The sequence below is a fragment of the Euprymna scolopes genome, chromosome 13, assembly GCF_053919585.1.
Source record: "Euprymna scolopes isolate OS-2025 chromosome 13, ASM5391958v1, whole genome shotgun sequence".
Taxonomy (NCBI): domain Eukaryota; kingdom Metazoa; phylum Mollusca; class Cephalopoda; order Sepiida; family Sepiolidae; genus Euprymna; species Euprymna scolopes.
The window spans coordinates 39,327,614-39,354,122 of NC_136494.1; the positions used below are offsets into that span (position 1 = coordinate 39,327,614).

Sequence of the window (26,509 nt, forward strand, 5' to 3'; positions counted from 1 at the left end):
AATTTTCATGGATGTTTTTATAAATTAGTTGGATATTTCATCCCAATCATTTTCTGTTATGATTAGATATACTATGATTATATTTTAATGTTTTTGGTAAGAATATAAAGATAAAAATAAAATTTAGTTTTAAAAGGAGTTGAAATGAAAACAGCTTCACTAAAATGAACTAGTCCAGAGAACTGTTAATACTAAGTTAACATTTAACCAGTTACCAGTATTGTAACTTACAGAACATTTTAAAATAAAAATGCTTAATATCAAAAGAAATATTTACATTTATATTTTTAAATTAGATTTTTAATTAATTTTAAAAAAGCAGGTAACATAGTGATTTTTTTCCTTTCTTCCTCTCTCCGATTTCTCTTTTTTCCTCTATTTTTTTTCTTTCATCCTTTCCTTTTTACTGACTGCATCATTCCTTCCAGAAATTGACAATTTGCACTTTTCCCCCCATCTTGCTGACCAGCACTAATACTACCAGCTTTGATAACCAGATATCCAACTGATCTACACATCTCTTACCACTTAATTCAAACATCTGAAAGTGGTTCAAGTCCGGTGACACTCCTAATCCTCTACTAACAATGAGACTGCACTCAGCCATTGCAAATGGCTCGCATGTGTCCTTCCTAAACCCTGCCGTATTGGCATGTGACTTATGTGTTTGATCTCCCCCCACAGGTTCCGTAGGGGAGAACCAGTCCAATAGCAGTTCTCGGCGTTCATCAGTTGGCAGTGAATCTAAAGGTAACAAATTTGAACATTCCCTTCTTCAAAGGAGGCATGATGATGATGGTGGAGAGTTACTCTCTTAGTTTTTACTAACTCCTCAAAAGTAAAGTCCCTTATTAACTATGGACGTGTCGTCTACATGTACTGCAGTCGTTATTATTCATTACAAAACACATAACAAAAAAATCGTTGGCTTTGCTGTTGGGGCATTTTATCAAAAAATATATTTTTAAAATTTTTATTTTATTTTTGTTTTGCTCTTTTGCTATGTTAATTTGGTTTATAAGCTGCAAATTAAAAAAAAAAATGCTTTTTATGAATTTGATTTTTGGGATTAAGGAATTTATTTTTTGATATTGCTAGACAAAGGATTATTTTGGGAGCTTTACATTTTTGCAAACTATATAAATGAATTGGCACCATATTTGATGGGATATAGGGTGAATGGAAATGGTTTTTTTTTTTTTTTCACAAATAATATTTATTCATAGCAAACATGAATTTTGATCATGAAAAATAAATTATTTTCTAAAAGATGAAAAGTTTATTTTTATTTTTATTTTTTTGTATCTTATTTTTCGATCATTATGATTATCAAAATATGAGTTCAATTTACATCTGGCATTTAAAAAAAAAACATTTGACTTATAGTAAAAAAGTTAAGTAACTTTGCTTTTATATCTCCTCAAATGTAATATTTTTAAATTTTTTTTGGCATAATGTTGAAATATTTTTTTATGTAAAGCTTCATAATTTTTTATATTCATTATTTTTTTTTCTTTTTAAATCTAAAATTACCTCTTACTCTTTGCATTTTTTATTTCATTAACTATTGTTTTATTATTAACACATTATTAAAAAGGGTGCAGTCTGCACATTGCTTTCATTAAGTGATAAAATCCCTAAGAAGGTGACTTAGTGAACTATACGTTATGTATTATTGATGAATGTATAATTGATTTATGATAAAAATTGTATAAAGATTTATGTGCTTCTAGTTGGGTTTACTAAAAGTAAAACATTTGACATAAATGTGGGTGTTCATCAAGATTCAACACTTAATCTCATGTTAGCAATGGAAGCCATCATGTGAAATACTGAACTAACACAAAATATGTGCAATGCTTTATGTTGATAATCTAGTTATGATCCTAGGATCCTGATGGTCTCAAATCTTAATTGTGCTCATGGTTTCAGTCTACTTTAAAGAACTTTTAACTGAATAAGAAATAAACATCACCAAAACCAAAAAAAAAAAAAAAATTTCATTACAAGAATAAATGCATGAAGAAAACAAATTTCCTTTGTGGCCACATGACACACAAATTGGTTTGAGAAATGCAATGATATGAAGTGTTTGCAACAGATGGCTTCATCACTGAGGTTGGCCCTGGGGTGATTCTCCAAGGCAAGCACCCACTTTTTCTATCTTTCCAGGATCCTCAAATTGAAGTCAATTTATTTGGAGAATGTTTCCAAGTTTATATATCTTGGAGATAGCTCTAGGGACAGTGAATGGCACCAACCTGATAGACTGAAATTTTTTTTAATGGAACATGCTCCATACAAAGCATAAAGCCACTTAATGTAAAGAGCTAATAATAATGAAAGATGACTGTTCTGAAAGCAGGAGGTGCCAATGTACATTAGTCTTTGGAAGACCAAGATTCTAGGTAGAAGGAAGATAGTCAGCATACAGTTCTTGGAAAGAACCCGACTGGAATAGGAAGATATCTGAACAGTAAATTGATGGAGACCAGCAGACCAAGTCCAATAAGCTGGAACAATGGAAGCAGAAAATAAATCAGTTAAAGCAGTATGAGTAGCTTTCAGTTCCATGGTGAAGAGGTTATGCCAGACAAAGTAAGATCGAGGTGCAGTTGTAAAGTGTGCATTCCTAAAGTCTGTGAAATAAACTAATAAAGGTTTAATTGGTTCAGGCATGTCAAAAGGATGTTTTCAGAAAATCTGAAGAAATTAGTTTTAATGATGATAGATGGTGCACAAAAAATAGGCATATCACAAAGAAACTGAAAGCAATTGGTGGTTGAAGACACAAGACAGTGAGGATTGATGGACCATGATACAAATGATAGGAAATTGCTGAGATAGCGAAAAAGGAAGTGTAGTCCTATCAAGGGGGGTCCTGGATATGACCTTAAACTGTATCCGATGGTGAGGCCTCAGCTTGCGGGCTTTGGGGAGTGTGGAGCCACCCTTTAATTGCCATTGTTCCCATGTCCACTCTGGCCCGGAGTGGTAGTGCCTGTTAGAGTCCCAACTATGAGTTAAATAGAAACGGACTTGGAAAAAACAAATATTCTATTGAAAAATTTTTCTTCAAAATAACTGGATTCAGCATTAAATAACCTGAACAGGGTTGATAGGCCATAAAACAAAAACAACCAACCAACCAACCAACCTATCAAGAGACTGTTTGTCTGAATACATGTTTTAAGATTGAAATATGATTCAGAATTTCAAAATCTGTTCATATTTCAGTCACTATTAGGGTATCAATCTAACACCTGACCTAAGCTAGGTTGAAAGTCATTTGCTCTGCAGCCAGAGCTATAAATTCACTGACTTCAACCCCATGCAATGTGGTATTCCTCCATCCTCTGAAAACATGGCCTTGATGTCTTGGAATGAGATCCTGGTGACTGACCAGTCCATAGTCTGGTAACATGACTTACAGCATTCTATTTCAGCTAGATGGGAGATTGTCTATGAGTTCATCCTCAATCGTATTATTTAATTTGATTTTTCAAAAAATCAAAACCTTATCCCCCCCCTTTTTTTTTCTTTCCAAATGGATATTAGAAGGTGATGATTGAAGGTCAATTGTGATTAAAACAAAGAAGATTACTGATGCAAAGGAGTATTTTTAAAGAGTAATGTTTTAAAAAAAAATCTATTAATCTAATAAGTGCAATCTATTCTAGAAATATGAATAATTGTCTTATCTCTAGAATTATGTTTGATAACTTTGACATTACATAACCCATATACAGTTGATATGCCATAAAACAGACCAAACTAATAATGTTATATAAGGATGCTGTGTGTTGTTCAAAAAATCTTTAAACAGCTAAACCAGTTTTACAGTCTTTTCTATCTTGCAAATCATCTGCTGAGCAAACAAAAAATTCAGAAGTGATGTTCTCATATTGACGCATAAATACAAACACAACTGTCTTGTCTAATTTTCTCATTACAAACAGTAAGTACTGTCTGATAGACTTACCAAGCATGAAGGCCAATATGGCTAAGTTGTATGATGGGATGGGTCAAGGGAATCAGTATGTTTTGATGCAGAATCCTTTCTTCTTTGTGTTTTGTTCACATCAAATGTGAGTTGCTCATTAATCATGGCATTGCAAAGTGATTTTCTTCATGAAATTCTATAATATATGTTGGTTTTGATCTGCCATTGCTTGAGGTGATCCCTGTGTCACTAAAAGAGCTTTTTGGCTTGCATTTTTCTCAGTTACCTTTAACTAGAATATTAGTATATCTATTTATCATGTAGAAGAAAAAGTTATTGAAAATAGATTTGCAAAATTTTTTATCAATCATGATTGGTTACAAAAAAAAAATATATATATATATATATATATATATATATATACACACACAAGCAAAAGTACCCGTCGTTGACTGGGTTCAAAAACAGCCTACAGAAAATGGACTCTGATTTATGAAATTATGATAGGTTATGAAAAGGAAGGGTTGTAATGAGATAGCTTCGGATTTGGGGGTATCAAAACCAAAGCAAAATATGATGAAAGTAAAAATAGATAAACCCCATAATTTATTATACCATATCTGTTCACACTGAAACACTTATCACAATATTCTGTGGATCTATATTAAAAAACCTTGTTAAACTTTGTGACATATTTCCATTCTATGGAGGTCAGGCGTGAACGAACACCCCATAATTTTATTATACCATATTTCTTCAAACTGAAACATAATTATCAAAGTATACTTACGCAGATAGATATGAAAAGTCTTTATTAAAGTTTGTGCCTATTTCCATTCTATGGAGGCCAGGCGCGAACGCAGACCCCACAATTTTATTATACCATCCCTATTTAAGTTAAAACATACTTATCAAAGTATTATTATGTACATCTATATCAAAAACACTTGTAAACGTTTTTTAATTTTTAAATTATTTCCAGACTTTGTGGACCAGGCACGTATGCAGGCCCCACAATTTTAATGAATCCTCATTATACCAGATCAAACATAGCCATTCATTTGTCTCGATACATCTATCATTATATGTGATCAGTTTTCTATAATAGTCAACCATATAGGAGCCTATTCGTGACCGGACACATACAGACGTTCAGCTTTATTTATTTATATATATATATATATATACGCACATTATTATGAGCATTCTCATTTTCTAAAGCCTTGAAATCTTTAAACCGGGAAGAAATTTTTGACTTTTGTTTAAGGCAAAAGTTAATGGTGGTTCATTTGTGTTTTCGAACCAAAGTGAATTTTTGACTGTGCCACTGTCATATCAAAGAACCAAAAATGAATCTATTTTGATGTTTTGATTTCCATTACAACCCAAACTGAGATTTCATTTTCTTTCTCATTCAATTTTTTTTCTACATTTTTTTTCTATTTTTGTTATTACTTCACAACATTTGATGTTTTATTTCCAAAATACCATTTTTCAAAATTTCATAGGACAGAATGTTAGTTAATCCAATTTTATTTTCAAAATACCATTTTTCAAAATTTCATTGGACAGAATGTTAATTAATCCAATTTTATTTTCAAAATATCATTTTTCAAAATTTCATTGAACAGAATGTTAGTTAATCCAATTTTATTTTCAAAATACCATTTTTCAAAATTTCATTGGACAGAATGTTAATTAATCCAATTTTATTTTCAAAATACCATTTTTCAAAATTTCATTGGACAGAATGTTAATTAATCCAATTTTATTTTCAAAATATCATTTTTCAAAATTTCATTGGACAGAATGTTAATTAATCCAATTTTATTTTCAAAATATCATTTTTCAAAATTTCATTGGACAGAATGTTAGTTAATCCAATTTTATTTTCAAAATATCATTTTTCAAAATTTCATTGGACAGAATGTTAATTAATCCAATTTTATTTTCAAAATACCATTTTTCAAAATTTCATTGAACAGAATGTTAATTAATCCAATTTTATTTTCAAAATATCATTTTTCAAAATTTCATTGAACAGAATGTTAGTTAATCCAATTTTATTTTCAAAATACCATTTTTCAAAATTTCATTGAACAGAATGTTAGTTAATCCAATTTTATTTTCATAATGGGATGTTATTTCTCCAACACTCTTACTCTTTATTATCAATGTTCATCATTTCAGTCATGATAGATTAGAAGTAAAATGTGGCTATTCTTGATATTTCTATACCTACTACATTTTGGCTGATATGCTTTCTGGCCTTCTTCAAGCATATTGTTCATTTTCAATGTTCTTTTCGACCATATCTGAATGATGGTTGTTGATTGTTTGTCTGTTGATATTTCTAGCATACATAAATCCAATGTTCTGATGATTTCAGAATTTTTTTTTAATCCATTAACATTCATGCATGACATCGGCAGTTGAGTGGAGCATGACATAAACCATGGAATTTAGATTTAAAACTTTTTTGTTCTTTTAAATCAACTGTTTTCATATTGAATTTATATATATACTAGGGGGCCATACAGTATTGCCCAGTTGTAAAATATGCTTAAATATGATATTTTGATTAATACAGATTCCGTATTTATTATTATACTGCCCAGCCATGCATTGCTCTGGCTTCATTTATGTAAATGTAAAAAGGGATTAAGAGAGAGAGAGAAGAGATAAAAACTTGTAGAAAATGTTGACGCCATGTAATGTTTTTTTTTTATTTTCCGGCATAAAAAGAAATGTACAAAGGGAGCGAGCAAACAAGGCAATATAAAATGTTGTAGATAACGTTGACGCCAGAAAATGTTTTTTCTTTTCTTTTTTTTTCCCAACATTAAAAGAAATGTACAAAGCAAGCGAGCGAGAGACATAGAGGAAATAAAAAACTTTTGTAGATAATTTTGACACTGTAAAATGTTGTTTTTCCTTTGGCATTGCTGTGAAATGTTTTTTCTCTTCAGCATAAAAAGAAATGTAAAAAGTAAGCAAGAGAGAGTTGGGAAGAATATATACAGAGAGGGAGGGAGGGCGAGAGAGAGAAAATGAAAACTGGTGTAGATATTGTTGATGCCATAAAATGTAAGAAAATGAACGCAGCAATTTACTCAGAGAGCAAAAGTAAGTATAATTGCGGCACCATTTTGAATGGTACATTAGTGTTCGTTTAGCATGCAAATACTCAGCCAATCAGAATGAGTAGAATTAGTCTGGGGATACTTTATTATTTTTGAATTGGAAAAGAGAAAGATTGTTATGTCTATAAGTTTACGATCCAGTTATGAAGAGTGCAAGCACAATATTTGTATACTGTGTAATATTTCCTTCTGGTGTTGACTGGGGGTGGTAGGACTTGTTATTTAGAGGGAAAAATAGGAACTACTTCCTCCTAAAGATGGTTGCAATTTGTGATGCTGTTGCTCCTAGAATGAAATGTAGGATTTTATTATAATGATTAAATGTGTCTAAAATGTTGATCTAAAGTTACATAAAATAGTGGCTAATAGCTTAGATATAATAAATTTGTATATGGTATCTGTTGTTGCAAACTTACAGTACTTTGATCCAGAGGGGAATTTCTGCAATCAAAATATTATACATGGAGATTATATTGGAGCCAATATATAGTAATTATTTAAAAAGTTAAAAAAAAAAAAAATGAATCGTGCACCATTGAGAATCAAAACTAAAATGTTTAGCTTATGATTCTTTCCTTTGACATTAATGCCTGACCTATGAAGACATGTTTGCTGCAAGGCTAAAAATTAAAACATGAAGCAATATCTACTATGTTATGCATGCATATTTGTAATGCTGTTGTTCGACCTTCACCTGGCAAATTTAATATCTTTAATTGTCACATTTTTATACTGATTTTCCCCGGCTAAAACCCAAATATAAAGTTTTATATGGGTTCAAATACCCTATATATTAAGTTTCATGTCTGTAGACCAAAAACTGACAGGAGTTTGGTAGTCAAAATTTTTCAACCAAATATATATACGCATACATAAATATATATAGAAAGAGATTTTTGTTTACTATCACTATTTTTATGCAAATATAAATCATGAAGAATATCTGCATGAATATAATTACACGTAAGTTTTAACTAAAGACGATCATCCCATAAGAAAACCGAAAAAACTAACAGGGAATTAATTAAAATGAGTGTTTAAAAGAATATGCAAATTAGCTAGATCTTTGCAGATGAATGCAATTCCACAACACATGTATAAAAAAAATTATATTTTCTTTTTAAATAAATAGAAAAAAAGGTTTGTAATATGAATATCAATACACACACACAAAAGAAAATTTATAGGAGTGTGTGTGTGTGTGTGTATATATATATATATATATATATATAATGTGTGTAAGTATCATCCAGACAAATTTTGTCATTTTGAGGCTCATCAGCATGGCTTCAAATCTGGGACCACAGTGACTTAGTCCGGTACTCTTACCACTGGACTACTTAAACCTGCTAGCAGTAGAGGGAGATATCACACATCAATGTCATTTTTTTTATTAGTTGTCGATTTTGTAATATTGACAAATGAATGTATTCAAACATCAATTTTTATGAGGAAGCATTGCCTAAATGCTAACGGGGAAAATGTTCGCTTTCAGTTTGTGCCTCCCCCCATATGGGGGAGCATCTGTATTTATAAAATATAATTATCTACAGGCAGGTCTCCACCTTGCATGCAAGTAACCTATTTCCCTGATGTTCTTGTGATTTTGTGCTGTTTAATGAATAAACCTGGATTAAGACGAAAGTCAGTATCTACCAGACTCTTTGCTGCAACATTCTCCTTCATGGCAGCGAGAGTTAGTCTGTGCAGGCAAGTGACTTTGTCAAACTGGAGATATTCGCCCATCACTGCCTATGCCGCATCCTCCATGTCTACTGGCAACAGTTTCTCCCCAACAATACAATTCGTATTTGTTGCAAGATCCACTCCCTCCAAAAATCTCTCCTTACCAGATACCTTTATTGGTTCAGTCATGCCCTTTGACAGCACCCAGGTGACTTCATTCATGAAGTCATGGACCCAGCCCCACCATCAGACTAGAAGAAACATTGTGTTGGTCAATTGAAAACCTGGCTCAAGACAGTGAAACAGGATGCTGAACTGATTCTGAACACCCACCTTTATTGGGTTCATCATTGGAGCTGTGAATGGCTTACACTCATAACGGTAGCTGCCTTGAATCTCTGTGACTGGTCAGCCAGTGTTCAGAATCTGGTGAACATGTTGGAAAGAGTTGGCCCAACTGATGCAGGGTAAATGCTGTGACCATGACATAAAACGAAAGGGTATTGCAACATATTGAGGGACATAAAAACTATTAATTTACCAAAAATTGATGTCACTTTATTCCCACTGTTTCATTGCAGAGTTTCATCCCAAAATTGAATATTATAAAATGTAGAAAAGTACTACTAATAAAGGTAACGAGGTTTCTTTATTCATTCCCATTTGTGTGTGTGTGCGCAACATAAAATTATGTCAGTGGTATTTTAAAAGTTGTAGTTTAAATGACATTTAAATTGACAAATCAAACTGACCAGCAATTTTCATTTCTTATTGCTGCACCATGTTATTGGCAAGGAACTAACATACTTCAATATAATTTACATAAAAAACAACCTAATTTAGTTAAGCAGTTTGCTAATATTCCGGCATTCTTAAACACCTAAATAGAAAAATAAGCTAAGGGGAATAATCATTTTTCTGTTAGCATCCATTTGTTTTTGTTTCTTTTTCCATTTAGATACAGAACATAAAAAAGATGTGGTTTTAGAACATAGAAATATTCGTAAAGCAAATTTGAACATAATAGATCCTGGGCAATGCTATGTTGGTAAACTTATATATAAATAATTAGATCGGGGGTGAGAGGCTTGACTTTGTTTGAATTCTAGTTGTCAATTTAATCTTGTAATAATCTTGGAAAGATATTAACTTGCACTACTCTCGAAGCTTTTTGTAGCTAGCAATTTTTGTTCGATTAATCATGTACAAAAAGTCGTTTATAATGTATGAATTGTATTAAATCACCCCTAAAAGATATGAAATAGATACTCCAAACCTTGTCCCTACTTACTTGCATCTCCCATGAACATGGCATTAATCACAAGATCATTTTTTTTCCATCTGGGAAAAATCCAGCTCCTTAAAAACGGACACTCTAAATTAGAACAAAATAAAATTGCCTCTGTCTAAAAGGATTCCTCCTTCACTAACAGAGGACAGAAAAGATGAAGTTTGATATCAGATACCACACTTTGTTCCTGGTCAAAAAATTCATGTATGTTGTCACCATGACAAATCTTTGAAAACAATTACCATGTTTTCAAACTTTTATCTTAATTTGACATTGTAGGGCAATTAACCTGGGAAAAGAAAAACTTTGAATTAACACCAGTTTTTCTTTGCTTATCTTAGCAATACTTTCGAATATCTTGGATTTCTCTTTGTTTCTGGTCTTAGTATTTGGTAATAACTAGTGTTATAAGTTTGGAGGTGATTCTAAGCTCTCTTTCTTTAATATACTTTGGAAAGTCACCCCCAAAAATGGTTGGATCATTCTATCTCTCCATTACCTGGTACCAGCTACAATCCTTTACGATCCTGCATATGACCTTAAACTATATCCAGTGGTGAGGCCCCAGCTTGCGGGCTTTGGGGAGTGTGGAGCCACCCTTTAATTGCCATTGCTCCCAGGTCCACTCTGACCCGGAGTGGTAGTACCTGTTAGGGTCCCAACTATGAGTTAAATAGAAACCGATTTGAAAACAACAAATATATTGTATTAAAAAAATTTTCTTCAAAATCTTTGGATTCAGCATTAAATAACCTGAAAAGGGTTGATATGCTGTAAAACAAAAACAACCAACAATCCTTTACCTAGATGAGTTGGACACATCCCAAAATGGAATACTGCTGCCACATTTGGGGATGTTTTACAGAGGACATCTTTCCTGGCTTGACAGAATACAGAATCAAGTTAGATGTCTATTGAAGAGTGGACATTTATTTCTTCTCTACCACACCTTTCTTATGGATGTCGTCAGTCTTTTTCTACTCTATAATTATTTCCATAAGAGGTACTCAACTGAGCTCCAATCTTTTGGTTCCTTCTTGTAAGACATTCACAGCAAGAATTCCTCTTCTACCAAAAGACTTTCCATTCTCCCTCCATGTGCCTAGTGTCAGACGGAATTCCCATGGATAGAGCTTCTTTGTAAGGGCTTCCTGTCTGTGGAGCACATTATTGCAAGACTGCTTCTTGTTGACTACAACTTTCTCATTTTCAAATTAAATGTCAGTTCTTGTCACATATATAATTATATGCAATTCATACTTTTCATTCACATAATGTTCCTCATCTTTTTTCCTGACAATCATTCTATCTCATTAACTCTTATCCTTAAGTGGCTATTCGTCTTACTAAATAGAGATCCGCCAGTTATCAGTGAAATAGGTGAAATAAAAAAAGTTTCTGTAAGGGAAAATTATTCTTGGAGAAAAACTTGAATAACAAAAGCCACTCTCTGCTTATCCCAGCGTTGCTTTAGCTTGTTTATATATTCTATAAATTTCTCCATTCTTATGCTGGAAATGAACAATGTCAGGTTAAAAGTACAATTCCAGATGATGCAAACCTTGCTTTACTTTAAACTTCTCATGCTGTCACTTTCGATAAGGATACCCATTATTTTTAGCTTTAACAGGTTGCCTACTAATTTTTAATTTTGTTTGTGTTGAAAAATAGATATTTTCAAAGTTATTGCTAAATATTGTGGCTTGTGAGATTGTCTCTAGATCCTTACTTGGTAGCAATCTGTATTTACCTTTCTATTGAATGAAAAGTCAAGCTAACCTGCAATGGATATCTGATAAATCTGTCGGATGCATCAATTATGTTTTCAGTCAAGGTGACTCAGTACTATTACTTGTATTCAACACTTCCTACTTATTTCATCATTCCACTTCTCACTCTTAACCCTCGGTTTTGTTTTTGCCATTTTATTATCTCATAAACTTTATCTTGTGCCAACTTATAGTTTATTAGATTCCTTTTCATCAATTAGAATTTTAATGGCCGGCATTTTGTTAACACTGTAACTTATGAATGTAGATCTTTCTCTTAATTTTGACTTTTTCACTTGAAACAAATAGGAGTTGCTTAAGAAAAAACTTTTAAAAATTTTTTATTTTTCACTGTCCTCACATTTGTCAGCCATGCTTATGCTTCCAAGCATCTTTGCTAAACATACAGTTTAAATGGACACATCTTAAAAATGTCTTTTGTTATAATTATCAAGTAAAACCTAATTATTGTAATATTTAATGAGTATAAACCGTAAAAATGATGGTTGGGGGAGTATTCACACTAATAACCATATAAAATAATCTCCAAGTTACTGAAGTGAAACAAAAAGAAATGAAATAGAAACTGGAAATTTAACAATGAAAAACAAATTAGCACAGAAAGCAAAAATAAAGAGAATGTCTCCTTATGCAAATAAATTGAAGGTTGATTGTCTGACTTGTTATTTGCTTTCACTATTTTCTAAATGGATTCATCTAGCAGTTCTTAATTGCTAACTTTTTTGTGACGGGAAAGATAGATGCATACAAACAAATACAGATTTCTATTATAGAGTGGAGGATTCCAGGTCCCTGCTTCCCCAACTGTACTGACATGCAGAAGTTCAAGTGCAACGTGAACCGACATCTTGCTGCCCATAGTGCCCCAGTAGTTGTTGCCCCTGATAGTAGCCCCCTACGTGGCAATGTGCCTTGTTTGGGGGTGAAAATGTAATAAAAAAAAATGCCTCATCATATCCAACCTAACAAGATAAAACAATCATTTGGAATTTAATGATGTTTGCATGATGCCAATGTTAAACCACTTTTACTATTCAGAGCCAACTCAGCAGGCAGCATGTGTATATAACTGATTCATGTATCAACTGTATATGTTCAGTGAAAGACATATGCATCGTCTACATCAATCGTCTCTCTGGTTCACAGGAGGTGTTGCCGTAATTTATCTTCTGTCTTTTCAACATTACCAGTAAAACATATTTAAATAATAAATTGTTGCAGCAGTTATTTGATTAGATTCTGTTTACATTTATACGATATTCATTACTTATTTTTTTATTTTTATGCTTGAGTTTAGAAATTCTGTTATACAATTGAAAACTCCCTAATGAAATGTTATAAACAAAATACATGCATTTTATTTAGCATTGTTGAAAAAATTAACAAAGAGTATTTTTTCTTTAAACAAATGCATTATGATATTTACCACATGAACCATGATAAAAATTAACGAGAAAAGTTTGATATATAATTTTGTTTTTGCACAGAAGTTCTTGATGCACATATTTTTTTTTTTTTACTTTAGGGTGCTAAAGTAAGGGGGATAACTTATCTGAACTTCTTTTTTCATAATTGATTATTTATAAAAGCAGTGTTGCTTTTGAAATGGAAATGAACATTTTTTATTAGGTAGTTAAAGAAAATATCCCTTTGTTAAAATAACTTGATGAAAAATCAAAAAATAAACTTAGAAGAAAAACAGAAAACCTTTGTTAAAATCCATTGTTGAAAATAAAAAATCTGAAAATAATTTAAGTTATCTCCCTTACTCTGCCACCTTAAAGTAAAAAAGATGGCAATTTATTTTAAGTGTCTGCTAGGGTAAAAAGGTTGAGAAATGCTAATTTAGATTAATATCTTCTTCCTTTGTGAAGGAACTTGTTGTTGTTGTCCTATAGTTCAAATACACTTTAAATTTTTGATTACGAACAGGTAGAGAATTTGTTAGAAAGAAGAAAAAAAAAAAAGAAATAAATTCAAGTCTTTTAGTGCTTTTATGCTAATTATTGTCTCGATATCATAGTCATTATGTATCTCACTGCTGATGGGGGAGAATGAAGCTATGTTTCTGCTTATATCATCTCTACAAAACAAAGTAAATAAACTGTACTGGTTTATATTTCATACTATGATAATCTCCACAGTTGCGCAAGATTGGATGAGGAAAACTATATTCTGCTCCTTATAACAACATTTATTATTATATTTTTTATATATTCAATTTTTGGAGTGGAGCTCATAGCATTTATTGGATTGGAGTGCATATAAGTAAAATGAATTTAATCTATATATTAATATGATAGCGTTATGTTATTTTGTGTGCCACGCTTAATCTTTTTCCTTTCGAGTGACTGTCATTTAACTGCTATGACCTTCCATTTCTTTTAATAAATAATTTTACCAAGAATTCTTCATAAGTTTTGGTTATAGTTAATGACACTAAAGTCATCTTTATTTTATGAATAATTTTAACAAGGATTCTCCATAAGTTTTGGTTTCGGTTTTGATTATAGCTGAAGGAACTTATGAAATAGCAAGACAAAAAGGAACAAACCAAGTTCGAACACATAACTTTATTCCTCTCTCTCTCTCTCTCTCTCTCTCTCTCTCTATATATATATATATATATATATATATATATATATATATATATATAATTTTTCCTTCATAAGTTTTGGTTTCCATTCAAGCTGATGCACTCAAGTCATATGGATATGTTTTATTTTTGAAATCACAACTTTGTAATATATAAGAATCGATAGAAAATCGATTCTATAATAATATATACAAAATCTGCATAAATTAGCATTAGAAGTGTATGTTGTATTTTCGTGGACATCGGCAATATTACATACCTAATGTGCTTCAACAAGTCATATCTTTTTTATTTGTTGGTCAATTTTTAAAAGAATTATATAGATGGAAAGAAAAGAAAATAAGCATTCCAATGATGTTAATTTATTTTTATTTTATGCGTTCAATGTTTTTTTTTTGCTCCCAGTTAAAAATGAAAAAAAAACGGTAAAAAAAAAATGACGAAAACGGAAAGTTTTTTTCAATGTTTACATTTTATACGTTACGTTTGGATACATATGCGCGAGGTTAAATTTGATTGGATATGGCTGAAATTTTACAGGCTATATAAACATAGAAGTCCATCTCTACTGGACTCTGATATTTTTTTTTTTTTTTTTTTTTTTTTTACGACCACAGGAAGCAAAGTTGACAAAGAATATTTCAAAATTGATAAGATAAATCGGCATATATCATCCAATTTCATATAGATAATAGTTTCAGAATTATTTTCATGCATATGTAAATATTTGATAATTATTAATTGCGCAGAATTTTCTTTAAAATGTTATCTATATATATATAAAAGCGAAAATGTATGTATGTTTTGTGTGTCTGCTAAAAACTTGGTAGCATATTAAAGCCCACCCTCCGGACGACAAATATCAAAAAATTAGCCCAAAAGGACCATCAGAAGTGCGTCAACTGATAGATTTTCTGCAGGCTTCCCCCCCCCCCCCAAAAGTGACATTTTAATGTTAAACATTACATATTTTTAAATCGATTTATAACTGCCCCAAAAAATATGGGCGCCAACTCTTCTACATAAAGTATACACGGGGCCGTTTATTTTGAGTCAACTTGTATTTAAAACCCGCTGAGTCATGTCACGTGATCTTGACGTCAGCAAGCTCTAATGGCAGTCTGAATTTAAAATTTAAAAATGTTACCGGTAAAAAAACAATTAGCCCTCACACAAGCTAAACTATGAACTTCTACGCTATGACAACGTTACCAAAGTTATTAGCGCATTAAAAATATTTAGATACGATAGTTAAACGAAAAATAACAAGCCAAAAATGTGAAGTAAAAAAAAAAAATACGCTTACAAAAAAATATTAACAATCAAAGTTTTTACAAAAAAAAAACAGCCAGACGCCATTTTCTTTTTTAGTCTTTAGAGTAAGGAAGACGAGGTGAGAGAGAGACACATACACAAACGCAAACAGAGAAAGAGAGACAGACAGATAGAGAGAGAGATGTCTAGACTGGAAACGAAATACGTAATTTAATAAACACTACTGTGAAGTAAAACAAAAAAAAATAAAATACTGCTACATCATCTCATAACGCTCCCGCGATGACCTCATTTAGTGGCTATCTGTCAATCAAACCTCTTTCACTCGCTTTATAAGCTTTATTTTAACACTATAATCATTTCCTCTTACTCTTGCCTACACGGTTAAGTGGTTGGAGTGTGTTTCACCTCCGTGTCAAGGCTCCGGGTTCAATCCAGCCTCACGGCCAAAACTATATTTTCTTACGTTTCTTTTTTACTTTGCTTATTCTTTAGTTTATTTCCCCCTCCCTATACACACAGCGTTTTTTTTTGTTTTTTTTTCCGATTTTTTTTAACATCGTTTCAGGGTTATTACTTATCCCCCCCATACACACACCTACAAACACCCGGGAAACGCTGGGTACCCCCCCCCCGCTAGTCTTTTATAGAAATCTAATCCGCTTACAGGAAAACGGTCGCTAAGCACGTCATGCGCTGAGCTGACTGAAGTATTCTCTTAAAAATAGAAAACTGTTTTACTAGTTATTTTTTATTCTGAGTTTGTCAATAAAAAAAAATTTTCATTTTTTTTCAAATTTTATTTCCAAACAATACTATTTTGTTGTTTTTAACGCTTTTAGTACACATGCACTAAAAGCGTTAAAAACAATAAAATGTACCAAGTACATGCGTTTAACTTCTTATTTGTACTTAAGGTAGAATTGTTTTTTTAAAAAATTTTTTTAAGTGGTAAAAAAAAAAACAAATATATAACAAATAAAAGGTACTTGTGCACTTATGCTACCATGCTGAAATAATAACGTTATTATTTAGAAACCCATTCTTAACATGGGGAAGGAAGGGTGTTTTTTGTTAAAACTATTCTGTACAATCAAATAAAAAAGATATTGTGAAACTTTTTTTTTTTTTTTAACTCATTGTCAAATCTGTAAAACAAACCCGTTTTTTCTTTTAACTGAGGATATCTAAATAATAATAATAATAATTAGGCGGGTCGATAATGTATGATGCATTTTATAAATTTTTAACTTTTTTCCACCTTAACATTTTTCTTTAAAATGACTACCTTTTAAAGGTTTTCGGGTATGCTGAAAACGAATGTCGCATTTAAATTTCCCGCAAATAAATAGCTTTCCGAATATTAAGCAATGTCATTTCTTACGTTATTGCTGGTGGCCATATTGGTATGTGTGTTTGTGCGTAGTTTTTCTAGGTTGCGCTAGCACTTACCAAGATGGCCACCAGTGATAACATAAGAAATGACATTGCTTAATATCCGGAAAACTACTTATTTGCAGAAAATTTAAATGCAATATTCGTTTTCAGCATACCCTAAAACCTATAGAAGTAATCATTTTAAATGTTAAGGTGGACACAAGGTAAAAAAATTACCGTTTTATTTCTTTGTTTACATAATTGACTTTTCAGTAAAACAACAGAATAGAAATGACAAAAATTACCATCAACTGATGAATATATAATTGTTGCTTATCAGGATTCCTGGTATCCTGGTACTGTGAAAGTGACATTGAGGATTCATGTAGAGTATGATTTACGGTTGCATCTCAGAAAATAGGGATATATTTTGGGCCAGATAGAGAGGATTTACAAAATTGAAAATTGGACTGGTCCCAAAATGGCTCTCTGTGGATGGTCAACTATGGGAATTTCCATCTTTTACAGAAATCCAAAATCTATATGAAAATTTTTCTTTGATTTATTTCTAAGATTAATTCATATCTACTCAAATTTTTTTTCTTTGAGGGGAGTAGTAAATACCGGCCATGAATGCTCTTAAGCATTCAATGGCTACACCCAAAATTAAGCTCTCCTTTGGTGAGGAGGCAGGAAAATGCTTATTCTCAATAAAGCTATACAGGGTGTCCACAAAGTCTGGCTACATTATGTAGCCAGACTTTGTGGAAGCATCCTCTAGATTGTGGGCACCCTGTGTGTGTGTATATATATATATATATATATATATATATACACAGGGTGCCCACAAAGTCTGGCTACATAATCTAGAGGATGCTTCCACAAAGTCTGGCTACATAATGTAGCCAGACTTTGTGGACACCCTGTATATATTTAAATACTACTATAATACTTAGTTTTGTTCATGAATAGACACCCACTGTATGATACCATGCGCCAGTTTAAAAAAAATTGAAATTTGTACATCTGAATGTATAATTCATGGCTTATGGTAAAGAGATACATCAGATTTGATTGCATAATCAGAAAGGGCGCACAATTTTACATAAGAGTGCCAATGTTCATGAATAGCTTGAAAAATAAATAAATGGTGGCGAAATTATCAAATTTCTTGAAATGTGGAGGTCTGTAATTTAACCCACTTTTTCTAAAGAAAAATGTCCACGGAAATTTTAGCACTTAAAATTCTCAGAACTTTTGAACTACTGATGGTATTTGCATAATTCAAACGGTTTTAAGCATCTTTTACATAGCTCTTTTCATGTAAGTTGATAAAATAACAATTATCTAAAAAGAAAAAATCAACTTGTGATGCTACATAAATTAAAATATATTTAAGCATATTTTACGATCGAGCTATGATGGGCGTCCATGCTAGCTTAGATAAATGCTTTTGCAGTTTTAACAAAAGAGCTACAATAATATCAGGGCATCTCCATTTACACAGAACATCCACAGAGTGCCAACATCAATATATCACATATGAAAGAGTCTGCTGTGGACTTTCCACAGGTCCCGCTAGTTTTAATAAATGTTGATAAATCTACACTTGGAGTTTCCCATGAACCAATTTGTATTCCTACTTCAAATCTTGAATTCAATATGAAAATGTAATAAAAAAAATATATTATTTGCAATATCAATATTTTTTGTTTTGCTTCAATTTTTTTCTAAAAATACTTTATCTAAGCAAACTGTTTGTACAGATAGTTTTTCTTATTCACTGAAACCGATTAAAGGAAAGTTACTGCATGTAATTGAGTTCTATCTCTAGAATTCTTCAGCAATAAATATATTAAATTATGCAACTTCATGCATATGTGTTTCTTGCCTCCACGTCAATTACACATTTTTTTTCTTTACTATTAATCAATTAAAGTCAATTACAAAAACAAATACTTTGAATATTTTTATTTAAAAAAATAGTTTAAGAAATTAAATTGACTAAAATTAATTTTGATTTTTCATAAGCAAATCTATAAGACTTGTTTTCACACATTTCAGTGTTTTTATTCCAGGTTAGTAAAATATTGACAGACTAGCAGGACCCGTGGAAATTCCATAGAATCAGAAATATATTTAATCAACAAATACATTTTGATAAAACTGATATTTTTTTTCTGGATAGCACAAAAAATGTGTTTCTTGGACAGAAAAACCGATAACATGCAGCAAATATGAGATTAACATTTCTATAAAAATAGTGTTTATTGTAATTTAAATACAGATTTGACCCAAATAGATTAAATTAATAATACCCAGAAAGTAATATTGTGCTACATAGTTCAATAAAAATAATAAAATCACGTTGTAAGAGACAATCTTTAATGTTCTTTTCTTTTACCCTCTTTCTTTCTAATGTTCCTGTTTTTATGTAACGTATTAGTGATTTTCTTTAGAGAACAACCATTGCATGGCAACAATTATGGTTTCCTTTCTCATGCTATCACAGCAATGATCATATATTATTATAATTAAAAAAACGAGGACACATCAAAGGGAGGTCACTCATATTCTTGTCCAGGCTTGCCAGATTGGGCGTTTTAAAGACAAATTGTACGAATTTAACCTCTTTGTTTGAATAAGTTGGCCTTAAAAAAATTGTATTTGGTCTTTTTCAAGACATTACGGATGCATGAAGGAAGGAACAATCAGAATATTATATAGAATAGACAACTGTATTTTAGCACATACATTCCACATCAGATTTTAAAAATATTCAAATTTTCAAATAAGAAAATACAGTCATACACGTTCATAGGTAAATATTTGCTGTAGATAAAATGCATGCATATAAACAAGTTTGTTTTTATAGTAAACATATCCTGGATAAAACTCAGTCATTTGAATTTTCAATTTTAAAGAGAAACCCAAACGGTTCAGCTTAGTGGGGGATGCCCTTTTCTTTTCCCTGCAGCCTCTCTCTCACAAAAGAGACGTTGTGAGCCTGTCTTTGTTTTATCGTTATTTTCATGGCAGGTTCTCGTCTGAGCTCCAATTTCTGGTCTCCCCTCGCCAATCTTTCACGAAAAACACCTGTCTGACTGAACCCACTGTCATTAATTTTCCCTACTCTTTATCTGTGCCTAAATCCAAGCATAGATTCCATGAGCAGAGCTTCTTTCTTAGAAGTGCACAACTGTGGAACTCTTTCGATTGCTTATTTCCCACCTGACTACAACTTGAATGTCTTCAAGTCCAGCATAAACAAATTCCTGACAAACCGCCCCTTTAAGTAAGACACTTTGTCGAATCTCCAATGCTGACGATTACCACGATACTATCTCATTGATTGCTGTACATGCAATAACCCTTATCCCCGAGTGGCTTCTGGGTCTTGATAAGTGGTGATCTCCATGTAAAAAAAAAAAAAAAAAAAAAGCAACATTGCTCGCCTCAATCTGTATTCCACGTTAAAGGGTTACTATGAAATTGGCTCAGAGAAAATGTTGCAGATGCCAAATTCGACCTGTTGTATTTGTATTCTAGTTAAACAGTTTTGTTAGTTATGTTGATATTCTTGGGAAGGTATGAATATGTGATACTATTGACCCATGTTGGGATGGTCGGCGAGTCATGGTGTACGTATGGTCCCACAAATGGCATTCTTCTCCTAGCTATGGGTTAAATAGTAAGGGAGATTAGAATCTCTGCAGAAAAACTAATGTAAGAGAAGGAAAAACTGAAGCTTATTGTGGAGTAATGTTTTGGAAATCTTTTGTAAAAATCTTTTGTGATTAGCACGTCTCTTATGCCATTGAACAGTTTGTTCCACATTATCTGTGCTGATAAATCTTAACTCTCTTTTGTTGTAAATCATTCTGTTATTGAAAAGTAAAGTCTGTGACATGAAATATTTGACAAATATTGTTTAACACAGCATACCATTGTCTACTTTGATTGACTGGAACCCATAATGTTTGCCTTTTTTTTTTTTTTAATCCATTTTTGAGACTTTCCTACTTATTATTAACATTGCAAGACATCTATAGAATTCATGGCAACAATATGCAACAGATGAAGGATACAATTATGGAATTTCCACATGTCTGTTAGTTCTAAAATATTAAAGAAACTTAAAAAAAACAATGACCCTTTTTCAAACTGAAGATTTTATTGAACAATTAAACTGCTTTCCTTCCAACATTTTTTTAGGCATCTAGTATCAGTTAATATGTATTAAGTTCCTTTAGCAAGGATTGAACTCACAATTTCTAGTTAAAATTCATTCTAAATTTTTTCTTCACCAGTGTGCTCTTGTTCCATCAGCTATGACTGGATAGAGGTCCTAAGTAATTCGCAATTGTATTTTTTCAGTTGCTCACACTGAGGATTGAACCTTCAACCTTCAGGAGAATATCACATCTTACAATTGATTTTTCCAAGTACTCTAACCGTTGTGCCATGGGTCCTTGCATAAGTGGTCTCCAGTTGCATGTATATCCCAATCAGATGAAATGACAATGTTAGGTTTTGCAGTTCTTGCAGGGAGGTGTCGATGCCCTCTACATACAATGCCTGGTATTTCCAAATGGTCACCCATCTGGTACTGACTATGCTCAACTTTGCTTAACTTTGGTGATCTGTCAAACTGATTGTCATCAAATCTAAGCTTGTCTTAATTCTTTCTTAATCTATAAACATCTATTTTAATTAAGATTTATCTAAAATGTTCAAAATTTTTAGTGCAAGAAAAGAATACAAAATCTGTTTCTAAAATTTACTGTAAATTGTAAAAAGAATGAATATATTTCAGTTTCTTTCATATTTATTTTTAAACTTTCCATTTTGTGATAATTCAAAATTCTTATGCTTTTTCAAAGTTTACAAATTTTCATCTATTACATATGATTGTCATTATTATATAAGTTTTGAAATATGTAGGTTCTTACATTTTATAAAGTAAAAACATTGTAAAACATGAGTTGTCTCCCCCTGTGATTCTTATTACTTGTTATGTAAACCACCCTTAAGCTTATTTTTTGTTGGAATTTTGGGAAAAACTAATGAAATATTTATGAAAGAGTGCAATTATTTCCAATTTAATCGGAACTTTTCAGTCCTTTTTGAATGGAGGTTTGCTAGATTTTTATAGGGTTCATCAGTAATTGTTACATGTAAATAATTTTCACCTTTTGGTTGCTTTTGAGCAAATATTATATAGATTATAAATATTATATAGATTACTAGCGGTGAGTACCTGGCGTTGCCTGGGTTTTTAGATGCGTGTGTGGTTGGGGGGGGGTGTAAAATGAAAATAAAGCAATCGTTATTTCCATGGCAGGTGCTTTTATCGTTATTTCCATGGCAGGTGCTCGTCTGAACTCCAATCTCTGGTCCCCCCTTGCTAATCTTTCACGAAAAACACCCGTCTAGCTGAATCCACTGTGAAAAATTTCCCCCATTCTATATCTGTGCCTAAATCAAAGTGCGGATTCCATGAACAAAGCTTCTTTCTTAGAACTGCACGCCTGTGGAACTCTGTTCCGTCTGCCTGCTTCCCACCGGACTACAACTTGGATGTCTTCAAGTCCAACGTTAACAAATTCCTAATGAACCGCCCCCCTTAATTAAACACTTCATCAAATCTCCACACTAACGTAATGTACTTGCAATAACCCTTATTCCTGAGTGGCTTCCGGGCCTTGATAAGTGGTGATCACTGTGTAAAAAAAAAAAAAAAAGTAATAACCCTGTTTAAATATTATAAAAACAATATCAAGAAATTATCAAGAAAAAATCCTGAAAAAAAAAAAAAAAAAAAAATGAACGTGATGCAATACGAACGGTCTGGCGGTGCCCGGGTGTTTGAAAAATCCCAAAAAAAGTTTGAGGGGGGGGGTCGAACTCGAATCATTGAGGCGAAAGCACAAAAAAAAAAAAAAAATGATGAATTAACTAAAAAGTGAATTAGGTCAAATATCAATTCCGCAGTGAACGAATTATAACTGAATTTATTTGTTTTAATTTTAATTTAAGTGTAATGCAAGTGAATTCACGATATCGTTGCGTTGTAATAATAAACAGTAAAGAATTAATTCTTCGTGCAAAAATAAATGTGTAGTTGCAAGCGATAATAAATGTGTAGTTACATTTCAAGGTTAGAGTCGTTAACACTGGGAGTAAGAACTGGTTAGTCCCACAGGTTGCATCTTACACTAACTAAAAATAAAAAGCAAAAATAAAAAGCAAAAAGAAAACAATAATAATAATCGCGTTTTCTTTTTATATTTTTTGTATTTTTATTTTATTTAGGGTAAAAACAGAAAGCATAAATCGAGGAAAGAAGATAAAAACAAAAAACGGCATAAATAACCTTATACGATTCAAAACCGGTGTTTCCTCGTACTGTTATTTGTGAACGCATCCAATGCGGTGTAAATGGGGAGCGGGAAAAGGAGGAATCTAAGAGAGAGAAAAAAAATGTTGCAACTTCCATTTAATCTAACCGATTTTGGCAGTGAACTCTCACCAGAAAAAATATAGGAATGTGCGGTTATCGAGGAAGTGTAAGGGTAATAGGCGTATATCACACCTCAGATCCTGTGCTGCAGCTTGTGCACATTACATTTGCATGTAATGTCTTGATTTTTAATCCTATTAAGGTCAAACTCACACGGGGAAAAATGAGTTCATTTTATTTAGATAGATAGAAAAAAGATAGATAGAAAAGATAAGTATTATACAGGCATTTTAGCTTCAGTAGGGATAAGAAGGTAAAGTGTTTTAAGGGCAACCCAAAAGCTCCCTTTTCATTAGCTACTACATCAACATATAAAAGAAGGCATCACATTATTCCACTTACCCTTGATCCTCACCTAATAATGCTGAGTGTTTAGCAAAAGGGTATCAAGTATCATTTTTTAAATATTCTGTATGACTTAACCAAAAATTGAACCCAGGACCACTAGTGAACCGTGTTACCATTATGGCAAATGAGTTTTCCCTGAAAAATCTGTTTTGGTCAGTTTTTTATGTTTATGGTCTTAATGCAGAATTTCATGCAAACTTGACCTAATTTTAAGAAAATCAGAAGATGAACAGTAAAAAGAAAAACAAATCGCATCTGATTAACGATTGAAACGAATAAAATACTCTTTTTGGTTGGATTGTTTCGACAATTACAAGTGAAATGTCTTGCATTCTATTGTTTGTGTAAATATCTTTGATTCAATTAATGCAAGCTATAATGTTTGTGTCTTTGTGTAGTGATAGTGTCCCCCCTTTCCTCATCATTCCAACTTTTGTGTATGTGTGTGCACACATATGCACATATTTTTGCCCTGGCACAGGGAGCAGTGCATGCCTTTTGTTTTGTTGTGGATAGCAGTGACACACGAGAAGGAGAGGAAGAATAGATGGTTCACAACATCCAAGAATGGTATGAAAACCCCGAAAAAGTAAAAAAAAAAAATCTACTGTATGTGATTGGCTGGTTACTCTGTTAATTTATTCCTTGGAATGGTGTAGCTGACTTTATCTAGGAAAACTGACCTACATTCCAAAGTTGGTAGAAGCAGTAAACGTACTCCAATCACCAAGGTTGCAGTGGGAGTGTATGGATGAGGTAATAAAGTAGGCACTGAGGGAGTAGCAGTGGCTGCAGTAAGCCAGCAGCAGCAGCTGCCTATATGATTTGAGATAGTGAGAGGAGGAGTAGGTCCAATGTGGAAGTAACAATGGTTGTGGTGACAGATAATGACTTAGTTGCAAGGGAAGTGGAAAGTGTAAAAAGAACACTTGCATACATAGTTGCAACTACATCGTTACACTTAGTGCAATAATGCCTGTCGTATTGCATATTGCTGTTTGTATTTGTTTACTATCTGGAAGTAATAGTTATTCAGATAAGGTAGAAACATTGGAAATGTTAATTTCACTTTATGATATTTATTTGTAAAAAAAACTATTTTTGCCTCGGAGTCTATGCATCAGTTTAGAAATGGGATATTTACTTATTGTCATTTTTAAATAGTTTACTTTAATTTTTTTGATGTGGAAGAATTAAGACCGTGCTTAATTGGAAAAATAATATTTGGTCAAGTTCAGTATTATACCAAATGATATAATACGGAAATAAATATATATTATATAAAATCATGCTTACGAAAATTAAGCTGTACAGAAATTTTAATACATTGTATATTATTATTATAGCATATAAGTGATAAAGAACCAACCTGTTAATCGAAATAAAACCAAATACAATATATAAAGTTACATAGGAACTTTATTACACTATCAAATCAATAAGTGTTAGTTGGATGTGTGTGTGTGTGTGTGTGTGTGTATATGTGTATATATATATATATATATATATAACTACTTCATTTACTCACAGAAATTTATATACGAAAGTATAGATTTATGCATAAACTTTAAGTATTTACTTCAAAAGTGCTCAATACGTAGGTAGAGCTAGTTAGTAATTTATAAAATGTATATGGTGATTAAGCTACACGTGGATGAAACGCCGAATATTCAGTGTAGCTTAATCGCCATATACATTTTATAAATTACTATATATATATTTTTTTATTTTTATTTTTTAATAAATTATATAAAAGGAACTTTGTATGTTCGTTCCTTATGTAATTGAAAATGGCCGAGCCGGTTTTTATTTTTAGATTTCACACAAAGGTACTTAATGTGTCTGAGAGTATTCTTACATAAGGTTTTCTTTTGGAGTGCTTTTGATAAGTATCGATAATCGGAAAAATCAGATTAAGGAAGTTCGATATTGACCAACGCTAACACTTTTATACAACTTAAAATCACAAATGCATTTAAGAAGTTTTATCACTGTATAAGCTGAAAGGCATAGCCTATAAAATCAATTGTATATTTTTTGATAAGACAGGGACACGTTCAAATTGAATGTTTCTTTTTACAACATAATTGACCATAGCACTTTAGCATTTTAAACTTTAAGTTAATCCATTATTTACAAATAATTTTATAAAATCGACAGTAAATAATCTACAGCGCAATATAAACTACAATGTATTGTGGACTAAGTCACTGGTGAGGCATGAAAAGCTTCCTCTTGGTACACTGTAGTGTGTGTGTGTGTGAGGGGGGGAGGGTCCCTAATAATCGATTTGATTGAAAAATGGGCTGTTTCACCGGTTTCAATGACAATAAAAGTATGGGAGGTTGAAACATTTATTAATCCTCATTCATTCGCGGACAACGTCAGTTCTCCCTGCTAATATATATGTATTATAGTCATTCACAGACCAACACTAATTAACAGTCATGAATTTTGGAACACAACTGCTAGAATATAAGAGATCATAAGGTGACTTAAAATTTATTTTTATACAAAAAATAGTTTGAAGTCTTTTG

At 32.0% G+C, this 26,509-nt stretch overlaps 1 protein-coding gene across 4 annotated transcripts in view; it reads left to right on the forward strand.

Moving 5' to 3' along the window:
• Window positions 1–26,509, forward strand: part of LOC145291979 (synapse-associated protein 1-like) — a 212,861-nt gene that overhangs the window by 136,104 nt on the left and 50,248 nt on the right. For 2 of the 4 annotated variants that reach the window (XM_080137932.1, XM_080137934.1), the window contains exon 6: window positions 685–750. The exons of the other annotated variants lie outside the window; for them this stretch is intronic. In XM_080137932.1, coding sequence (XP_079994058.1) covers window positions 685–750 — 66 coding nt within the window. The remainder of the gene's footprint in view (window positions 1–684; window positions 751–26,509) is intronic. 4 annotated transcript variants of the gene reach the window in all.